General features: G+C 43.4%; 1 protein-coding gene across 17 annotated transcripts in view; it reads left to right on the top strand.

Annotated features, from left to right (window-relative positions):
• Nucleotides 1-9,276: 9,276 nt before the first annotated feature.
• Nucleotides 9,277-10,637, top strand: part of ZNF346 (zinc finger protein 346) — a 36,711-nt gene continuing 35,350 nt past the window's right edge. For 4 of the 17 annotated variants that reach the window (XM_087429360.1, XM_087429352.1, XM_087429350.1 and 1 more), the window contains exon 1: nt 9,281-9,503. In XM_087429360.1, the coding sequence (XP_087285486.1) occupies nt 9,329-9,503 (175 nt within the window). In that variant the 5' untranslated portion in view covers nt 9,281-9,328. Of the gene's footprint in view, nt 9,504-9,807; nt 9,868-10,029; nt 10,045-10,637 lie in introns of all 17 variants that reach the window. The other 13 variants (XR_015551893.1, XM_014786078.2, XM_014786077.2 and 10 more) reach the window with 7 other exon arrangements.

The raw sequence follows: 10,637 nt of genomic DNA, 5'->3' as shown, positions 1-10,637 counted from the left end.
CTTCCCCTCTGGTAACCACTAATCTGCTTTCGTTATCTATGTGTTTGCTTATATCTTTAAATGAAATTCTTTCGTCTGAAGGAAAATGAGCCAGATGGAGACATGGAACTGCAAAAGAGAACGGAGAACACCTGCAAGGGTGCTAAGCAGGTAAACGCACACCAATACTGACAGTTTAAGACAATAACAATAATGTCTTGTGGAGTTTAAAACATACACTGAAATAAAATATGTGACAACAATAGTGCAGAAAGCAGAAAACGTTAAACATTTTTAAGTTTCTAGCATTGTTCAGGAAGTGGAGAAAATACTAATTTAGGGTAGACTGCGATGAGTTAAGGATGCATATTATATAATCTCTAGAGTAACCACTAAAAGAATAATCAAATACCTAAATAATTAAATGATAGTTTAAAAATAAAGAATAAAAATAGAATAATAAAAAATAATTTTTCAAAAGAAGGTAAAAAAAGTAAGAGAATAAAGGAACAAAGAACAGATGGAACAAATAGAAAACAAAGAGCAGAATGGTAGAAATAAACATACTATATCAGTATTTAAATTAAATGGAAATGGACTAAACACTAAATAAAAGAAGAAGATTGTCAGACTGGATTTTATTTTATTATTTATTATTTTTTTTTTGTGAGGAAGATCAGCCCTGTGTTAACATCTGCCAACTCTCCTCTTTTTTTGCTGAGGAAGACTGGCCCTGGGCTAACATCCGTGCCCATCTTCCTCCACTTTATATGGGATGCTGCCACAGCATGGCTTGACAAGCGGTGCATCAGGTGCGCGCCCGGGATCCGAACCGGCGAACACCGGGCCCCCGCAGCGGAACACACGCACTTAACCGCTTATGCCACTGGGCCGGCCCCCCAGTTGGATTTTAAAATTCCAACCACATGCTATTTAATTACTAAATATACATGTTATTAAAGACGCTTTAAATATATGGTTATCGAGGTAAAAAGAACACAAAAGAAAAGGAAGGAAAAATATGTACCATGCAAATACAAACAGAAGAGAGCTGGCTTAGCTAAATTAATATCAGACAAAGTAGACTTTAAGATAATTAAGTATTATTAGGGATAAGGAGGGGTATTTCACACTGACAAATATCTAACTGAAAAATATGACCTTTCTATTATGTACATATTTAGAAATGAAATACATGAAGCAAAAAAATAACAGAATCAAAAAGAGAAGTAGACAAATCCACAATCATAGTTGGAGATTTGAACACACCCCTCCCTCAGTAATTGACAGAACTAGATAAAAATCAGTAAGGAGGGCCGGCCCTGTGGCTTGGTGGTTAAGTGCGCGCGCTGCGATGCTGGTGGCCTGGGTTCGGATCCCGGGTGCGCATCGAGGCACCACTTCTCCGTTCATCCTGAGGCCGAGTCCCACATACAGCAACTAGAAGGATGTGCAGCTACGACACACAACTATCCACTGGGGCTTTGGGGGGAAAAATAAAATAAATAAAATCTTTAAAAAAAAAAAAAAAAATCAGTAAGGATATAGAAGATCTGAATACACACTATCAACCATATTGACATAATTGAATATTTATACAACACTATATCCAACAACTGCAAAATACACATTCTTTTCAAATACAAATGGAGCTTTCACCAAATAGACCATACACTGGGCCATAAGACAAACCTCAAGAGAATTCAAGACTAAAATTTTACAGAATATGTTCTCTGATCACAATGGATTACATTAGAAATTAATAATAACAAGGAATCTAGAAAAGCCCCAAATATTTGGAAATTAAGCAATTCATTTATGCAAAGTTCAAGATCAGGAAAAATTAATCTATAATGATAGAGTTCAGGATAATGATTTCTTTTGAATAAGAGGCACAGTGAGCATTCTAGGACTCTGGAAATATTCTATATCTTAATATAGGTGGTTATTCAGGTGTATTTATATATAAAAATTCATTCAAGATTTGTATTTGTACACTTTATGTAAGTTATATCTCAATAAAACAGTAAATTAGAAAAAAAGAGACATTAAATTCCCTAGTACCTAACAAAATATCTAGTTCATGGAGGATGGTTAATAAATGTTTGATGGGGCCAGCCCGGTGGTGAAGTGGTTAAGTGCACACGCTCAGCTTCAGTGGCCCGGGGTTCACAGGTTCGGGTCCTGGGCGTGCACCAACGCACCGCTTGTCAAGCCATGCTGTGGTGGCGTCCCATATAAAGTGGAGGAAGATGGGCACAGATGTTAGCCCAGGACCAACCTTCCTCAACGAAAAGAGGAGGATTGGCATCAGATGTTAGCTCAGGGCTGATCTTCCTCACAAAAAAAATAAACAATAAAATAAATGTTTGATGAATTAAAAAAGGAGAGAGAGATAAAGGATAGAATGAAAAGGTCTAACATATATCAAATACCATTTATGCCCACTAGACTGGCACAAGATAAAGAAATCTGAGTACCAAGTGCTGGAGAGAATGAAATTCAATAGGAATTTTTATACTTTGCTGATGAGAATATAAATTGATACAACCACTTTGGAAAACAATTTAGCATTTAACTCACATACTCTACCACCCAGCAATTCAACTCCTCTGTGAATACTACAGAAACTCCTGCCTAAGTGCACTAGGAAATAAGCACAGGACTGTTAATAGTAGCCTTGTTCAAAATAGAAAAAACGGGAAACATCTCAAATGTCCATCAACAGTAGAAAAGATAAATTATGGTATATTCACACAATAAAATATTATCTCACAGTGAAAATCAATGAACTATAATGACTTAAAATAACATGGATATTAGAAACTTAATGTCAGGTGAAAAAGAGAAGTCACAGAAAAAATACAAACAGTATGATACCATGTTTATGAAGCTCAAATGCAAGCAAAATTAAACAATATATTGCTAAAGCACATATATAATTTTTTAAAGCAAGGAAATTATGAACATAAAATTCAGAATAATGCTTAGGAAAAGGTGGAGTGACAGGTAATGTTCTAGCTTAGTTTGGATGATGAGTTCATGGGTGTTCATTACATTATTATTCTTTATAATTTATATGTAATATTTTGTATGTATTGAATATGGTAATTTAAAATTTTTTTAAATAAGGAAAAAGGCAATAGATAGGCATAGGAGCATGGAGAAATGAGTTGTTACTTTTTCCCGGAAAAAGAGAAGGAATTAAGTAGAATTTCTTCTAGTAGGTGTGTCAGGGGTCCCCAAGCTCACCCCCAAGGTTTGGTGATTCACTAGAAGGACTCATAGGACTCAGCATATAGCGCACTCACAGCCATGATATATTACAGCCAAAGGATACAGAGCAAAATCAGCAAAGGGAAAGGGTGCATGGGCCAAGTCCAAAGGAAACCACGCACAAGCTTCTAAGCGTCCCTTTCCAGTGGTGTTACAAAGGACATGCTTACGTCCTCCAGCATGGAATTGTGACAACACTTGTGAAGTGCTGTCTACCAGGGAAGCTTGCCTGAACCTAGGAATCCAGGGTTTTTATCAGGGGTCAGCCATGTAGGCACTCATGTACCAAAGTTTCAGACTCCCAAAAGGAAAGCAGGTGTTTAGCATAAACTATATTGTTTGCACGATTTTGGTTCAGTGAGCCTCTTTTACATGTTAGAGAATCTAGGAACTCTCCTGAAATCCAAATTCCCAGATGCCAGCCAAAGGCCAACCTTGAAAGGAGGCCTTTCAAAGGACAGCAGTCTCAGGCTGGCCATGTTAACACTTTTCTGCAGAATAGGTAATACTGTGGTTGAAACTTGGGGTAAAACTTGAAGAAGTATGTCTAATGAACAAGACAAGATGGTAGAAGGGCATTCAAGGCAGTGGGAAAGGTATGTGTAGAGGCAAAGAGGTGTGAAAGGATGCCCCAGTCAGGGAACAAACCACAGTGCTGAAGCCCATTCATATGATTGGAGCACAAGGTGCTTGGGAGAGTGTCAGAAGAAGAGGGTGGAGAGGGAAGGAGTCAGACTATAAAGGGTCTCTTACACCACAGTAGGACATTTTAACCTCGTCCTGTAAACAATGGGGAGCCACTGAAGTACCGTAGGTAAGGGAGCAGTGTAATACAGTGCCTGGCTGCAACAGACTGAATGTGTCCCCCACAAATTCATACGTTGAAACCCTAACCCCCAATGTGATGGTATTAGGAGGTGGGGCCTTTGGGAGGTGAACAGGTCCCGAGGGTACAGCCGTCAAGAATGAGATCAGTGCCCTTATGAAAGAGACCCCAGAGATCTCCTTCACCACGTGAGGAAAGAGGGAGAAGAAGGCTGTCTATGAACCAGGAAGCAGGCCTTCACCAGACATCACATTTGCTGACGCCTTGATCTTGGACTTCCCAGCCTCCAGAACTGTGAGAAATAGTTGTTTAAGCCACTCAGTCAACGGTATTTTGTTATGGAAGCCCAAATACTACAGGCACATATGTAGTAGGCCCTAAATAAAGCCTGTTGATTTGATGTGACTCAAACTACTATGCCATTTCAAGATCTATACTGTTTCTTGGCAATCCTTCGGTAGAGATGACAAAGCTTCGTTGGATCATCTTAGTCCATTCTAGATTTCCTTGGATACATTAAACTAGACTAAATCACTCTGATCTATAATCAAATGCACAGATTATTAATTGAAACTGGTTCTAGAAATTATGGAGAAAAGTGGGATTTAGCTGATACAGTCTCTACTAAGATGGAGACTAGAATCTAACATCAATTTATTAAATTATCAGAAAAATATAGATTTCAGAATAAACTGGTAACAACCACAATTTACTATGTGCCAGGCAATATGCTAAGTAGTGTATGGAGATTATTTCAGTTCATCTTCACAACTACCATTTGAGGTGAGTATCATTTTCTCATTTTACAGATGAAGAAGTAGACTCACAAATGTTAAATAATTTACCTAAGGTCACATAGGTAATGAGTGCAGACTGGAGCAGCTGATGTCAAGCTGAGTACCTCAAGCTTTAACTGATGGCCTGTTTATCTCTCAGAGATTATTGTGGTTAATCCCCATCCTGCCTGCCTCAGACATCATTAGCATCTAAGACATTATGGCCATCCATCACACCTCATATGGTTCTGAACATCCACCCATCTGGCCCCAGGGGTGGCCCAGCAAGGTCTGGAATCACAGTCCCTGGGCTGCCACTAGGGTGATGAGAAGCAGCAGCCTTATCTGTTTTCTCTAATTTGCCAGACATGCTCATTTTCTAAGTAGACTGTGATATAGGAAAAGTTGGGAAGCTCTACTTGAATCTAGTCTAATCTTGAATCTAATCTACTTGAATCTAGTCTTCCTCCTTCCCCTCCTTCTCAAAATCCTCTGGACATCCCAATCTATGATCAGCAAATTCATCTGTCCTGGGAAAGTTGCTGAATTAAAACCTGGCACCCCCTGAAAACACTGCTTCCCTACAGCCCTGAAGACACTATAAAATGAACTAGCCTGAGAAGGATTGCAGCAAAGATGTGCTCTCTCAGAGTGTGGCTTTTCCACGGTTTTCCTCAGGAACACCCCTGCTGTTTTGGATCAATCTCAGGTTCTGAGTCAAGCAGCACTTGTTCACGTCCTGTTAGTAAAACCTAGTATATGGCCACTTCTAACAGCCAGAGATGTGTTCGTGGAGCTGAGAAGTAAAAAGCCTCATATGGAGTAACCCAGACACCATCACGATTCCCACAGCTGTGGCTTTGTTGTCCCACCCCATCCACACTAGCCTTAGTTGTTGTATTAATCATGTTTTTTATTTTCTGTATTTTATGATGCTTTGACATCTTGGGGCCTTGTAGACTGGGATGGAAATGCCCCTCTCAGGGTTAGCTAATTCCTAGAGATAGCAAACAACTTACCTTCAAGCATACCTTTCATATGCAAACCAACCAATCCAAAACCAGTAGCCCCCAACCACCTCCTTTATCTAACTCTCACACAACAAGCCAATATTCCCTCTGCCTTACATCATCACCCTAGGGCCAGGTACCAGACAGCTGGGGACTACCCTATAGCCTGGAGCCCCACTGAAATTATCCAAACTAGCCAATCCTAAACTGCTTACCTTACCTCACCCATCACTTCCTGCAGAAACCACAATAAAGGCTCTGGGCCATGCTCTCCCCTCACTCCTTCTGCCTCCTGACCAACACTGTTACTTCTCCATATGGCCCTGCATGGCGTGGCGTGACCCTTTCTTTTGGGAACTGTGCATAATGAAACTTTCAATGACATTGAACTCCGGTGTTATCACTCAGTCACCTCTATAAATTAAATCCTGGGTATAATCAAAACAGTTGTCACTTCTATTATAGTGGGTAACATACTCTCTGATATTACGTATACAGTAGATACTTTCATCTCTAGAGTTTAATCTCCCTGAGAGCAGGAACTGTATTTTACTAAGCTCTTAGCATGCTTTTGAGGGCACGCACACACACACACAGAGTCAGCGTTTATTCAACTGAAATGTCTGTTGAACTGTGGCCAATTCCTGCTCCTTGGCAAAGTCATTTCCCTGAGATTGTGCTTCTCCCATAGCAACAATACACAGTAAAGTATGTTGGAAAGTGGTTCTTATTTTCCACAGGGAAGAAATAAAAAGCCAGCCCCACAAATACAAGGCATCACCTGTACTGTCAGGTCTCAGCAAGGAGTCCAGGCCTGGGCCACTACTGGAAGCACTTACATGAAGACAAAAGCAGAAAACTAGTGACAACGAGGGCTGTTCAGACACTCAGTGCTGTGGCTCAGGACTCTGCCTCAGTGGCACAGGGGACAAACCATGACTGTATTCACTGGAGAATAAATGGAAATTATTTTGAGCATCTAATTGGATTGAGAGTGGGGGGAGAGACTGTTTTCCAGTAACATGTACAGTATCTTAAGTACATACTCCACTCCCAGGATTTGCTCCATTGTGTTAAAAAATATCCTTGTAAATTCTCGGATTTTAACAAAAATGCCCTCTATCCCTTCGGATTTCTTGCTGAATAATTCATGCTATGCAAATAAGGGTAACTAGAAATCTTCTTTGAGATAAATAGGTATAGTCATTGGCTTTTAGGATGGTCATCTGGTGTTTGCAAAAAGACATGGATTTGCAGTCTGAGGACCAGTGTTCAAGCATGGGCTCTGTCACTAATCACCTATACGACCCTGATAATACCTTTACCTGTCTCTGTTTCTTTTTTTTTTTTTTTTTGGTGAGGAAGATTACCCCTGAGCTAACATCTGTTGCCAATCCTCCTCTTTTTGCTGAGGAGGATTGGCTCTGGGCTAACATCCGTGCCCATCTTCCTCTACTATATGTGGGACGCCTGCCACAGCATAGCTTGATAAGCAGTGCATAGGTCCGCACCCGGGATCCGAACCTGCAAATCCCGGGCTGCCGAAGTGGAGCGCACGAACCCTACCACTTTGCCACCTGGCCGGACCTCTGTCTGTTTCTTTATTGTTAAATATGAAAGAATCCCTCATAGGAGAACTACCTTGAGAAATAAATGTTACAATGTCTGTTAAAGGTGCTTCATAAACTGTAAAGCACTACATAAACATTAGTCATCTATTGCATTGGAAGCTCCAGAGCCTGGCATAAGGCCTGACACAGAGCTGGTCCTCAATATTTGTAGTATAAGCTAGTAAATCCCACTGATGAGCCCTGTGATCTCAGGCAAGAAAAATCTCTGTCTCCATCTCTCTTTGGCCTTCTCTGATACCATTTTCTCCCACGTTTACTGGGTTTCAGCCATACTGTTCTTTTTCCTGTTCCTCCAACACAGCAAGCTCACTTCTGCCTCAGGGTTTTTGCACCTGCTGTTTCCTCTGCCTGGAACATTCTTCCCCAGCTCTTTGCATGGACATCCCCTTCTCATCAATCGGGGCTTAGGTCATATGTCTTTTCTTCAGAGGCTTTCTCTGACCACCCTACTGTTCCTTGCAAATCATTCATACAATATGTATTCCTGTTTTATTTTCTCCTTAGTACTTACTACTATCTATTGGCTTGTTTCTTACACTCTCCTCCACCAGAATAAAAACACTCTACTAGAGCTTCCCTGTTGGTCTTATTCATCACTGTATTCCAATGCCCAAATGACATCTAGCTCATAGTAAACTCTCAATAAACACTTGAATTAATGAGATTGAAATAAAATAATTATATTAAAAGCCTCATTTTATATATTACATATTTTGTATGTACCTATGAGGGTCCAGGCTCTACTTCAAGGTCCTGGGGATTCACCTGAGAACAAAATAGACAAAAATCCCTGCTTTCTTGGGACTTGCCTTCTAGTGGGGAGACAAACAATAAGCAAGATAAAAAGTAAAATATATGTCTGACAATGATAAGTGTTAAGGAGGAAAAAAAATAAAGTAGGAAAGGAGAACATGAAGTGTGTGTGGAGGGGTAAAATTTTAGATAGGGTAGCCAGAGAAGGAAATGAGAGACAGAGCCATGAGAATACTATATGGAGGAAATGCATTCCAGGAGGTCAGGGTAACTAGGACAGGAATGAAGGGGTTGGAGGCTAACACAATAGGAGATGAGGTCAGGGAGGTTAAGGGAAGTCAGATTGTGTAGGACCCTGTTGGCTAAACTAAGGACTTCGGCTTGTAGAACAGTGAGACAGTAAGGTGGGAGAATCTGAGCACCGGGGCGTCATGATACGGCTTGTCACAATAGGATTGCTGGGGCTGCTGTGCTGAGAATACCTGATGGGCAAGGGAAGGGACCAGCGAGGACTCTACTACAATAATCTTGGCAAGAGACAGTGGCTGGGGGAGAAGTAGTTACGTTGGAGAGAAGTTGAGGGGCAGGTCTGGGCTGGGGATTAGCACCTGGAACTCAAATGTTATTTATGATTAGCAGTAACAGAATCATAGAGATGGAGTCTCTGCTCTACCACTTACTAGTAGCAAACTCTTGAGTAAACCATTTCTAGGTTCTGGGCCTCAGTTTCCCTACCAGTGAAGTGGAGAAAATATTCCCACATAACAGGGCCTTCATGAGGGCAAAATGAGAAGTGTCAACGGCTGACTGTGAGAACTCTGTGCCAAAGAACGCACGAGCCGGTCCCGGAAGGAAGGGTCGGCTGTGGAACCACCGACTGACTTGCAAAACCACAACACACGCTCGGAGGTCCCCACAGCAGCGACGGAAAACAAACTCCCAGCCCGGCGCCGCAACGCGGTCTGAGAAGCCCAAACCTCGCGAGATTTGTTGGCTACGCTAAGTCCCTCTCCCACTCACATCTCGCGAGACCCAGACTCAAGAGTGGCCATCGGCCGGTTAGGGCTTGCGGGGAAGATGGAGTATCCCGCGTTGGGCACTGCGGAGGCTGCGGACAGCGGAGGGGCCCGGCTGTACAACAGCTCGGAGGAGCGGGAGGGCCGGGAACCGGACGGGCTGCGCTTCGACCGTGAGAGGGCGCGTCGCCTGTGGGAAGCAGTGTCCGGGGCTCAACCAGTGGGGAGAGAGGAAGGTGAGTCCGGGGGCCTCAGAGGCAGGAAGCCCCCTCGCCTGCCTGCCCGTTTCGCCCGGAGTGGGGGAGGCGCGGGGCGGGAACGCGGGCCAGCCGCCGGGCCTCGGGTCACACCCCCTGGCGCCCGGCCCGCCCCTTTGCGTGACGCGCCCCGGGACTCCCTGACTCGTGCAGCCTGTCAGGGCCTGGGCACCGTGGCCAGCTCCCCTGAAAATCGGGGCCGCGGGACCCCAAGATTCAGGCCTCCTCGCGCAGTGGGTCCAGGGCCTTCTCACGCTCAGGCCGCCTTCCTCACCCCCCGGAGAGCAGCTCTTCCTAAACGCGAGGACTGTCATCCCTGTCCACGCCTTCTCGGAGACCCACAGTGCCTTCCCCGCCAGACTTTCCCGGACTCGCCATCGTCCCAGTCTCCAGGTCCTCCCCACCGCTACTGCCTCTTGCCTCCCTTCTCTTATGCCCCACACATCCGAAGGGTCTGGAAAGCTTTCTCCTTACTCCCATGTTCCTCCTGGCCTAGGTGACTGAGCCCTGGTTCATCCCTGTTTCTAGGTGTCTGGTCTCTATTAGCTGGATCCCTTTTCTGAGATGGGGGTCAGGAACCTGAGAAACTGGCCAGGGTACTTGGGCTCCAGCTTCTTTGTATCCCACCCTTGACCCAAAGATGTGGAGAACAGGATACACAAGGCTGCCCTGGGGCGGGGCGGGGGTGGGGGGACACTTCTGGGCTGAAGCTTCCCAACTTGGTCCGCATTTGACCTGGCACTGGCTAAGATGGAGATCGAAAGAGGAGGATGGAAAGAGCTGGCCCGACTTGGTTGTGTGACCCCCTTCACAGTCCTTAGCAGAGCTAGCTGTTTAACTCCAACCCAGGAGTACACAAACTGTCTGGGCTTCTGTGCTAATCCTGTCAGGTAATCTGCAGGGAAATCAGATTTCTCTAAGGTTTATTTCCTTGCTGAACAGACTAATCTTGAAAAGTTTAATATGTTGCTTATGAATTCATTGCCCTGGGATAATATTGAATCTTTAACCACATCCAAGGAAGATATGTTTAAATTTTGGGTGGTACACAGACCTATACCGTGGTATAGGTAAACTTCTCCAGTTTAAAAACTAGTCTAATCTGACTCCTAA

Source organism: Ceratotherium simum, chromosome 4 (assembly GCF_057802395.1).
Source record: "Ceratotherium simum simum isolate JZ-2026a chromosome 4, ASM5780239v1, whole genome shotgun sequence".
NCBI lineage: Eukaryota > Metazoa > Chordata > Mammalia > Perissodactyla > Rhinocerotidae > Ceratotherium > Ceratotherium simum.
This window is presented reverse-complemented; position numbering and strand designations above follow the sequence as displayed.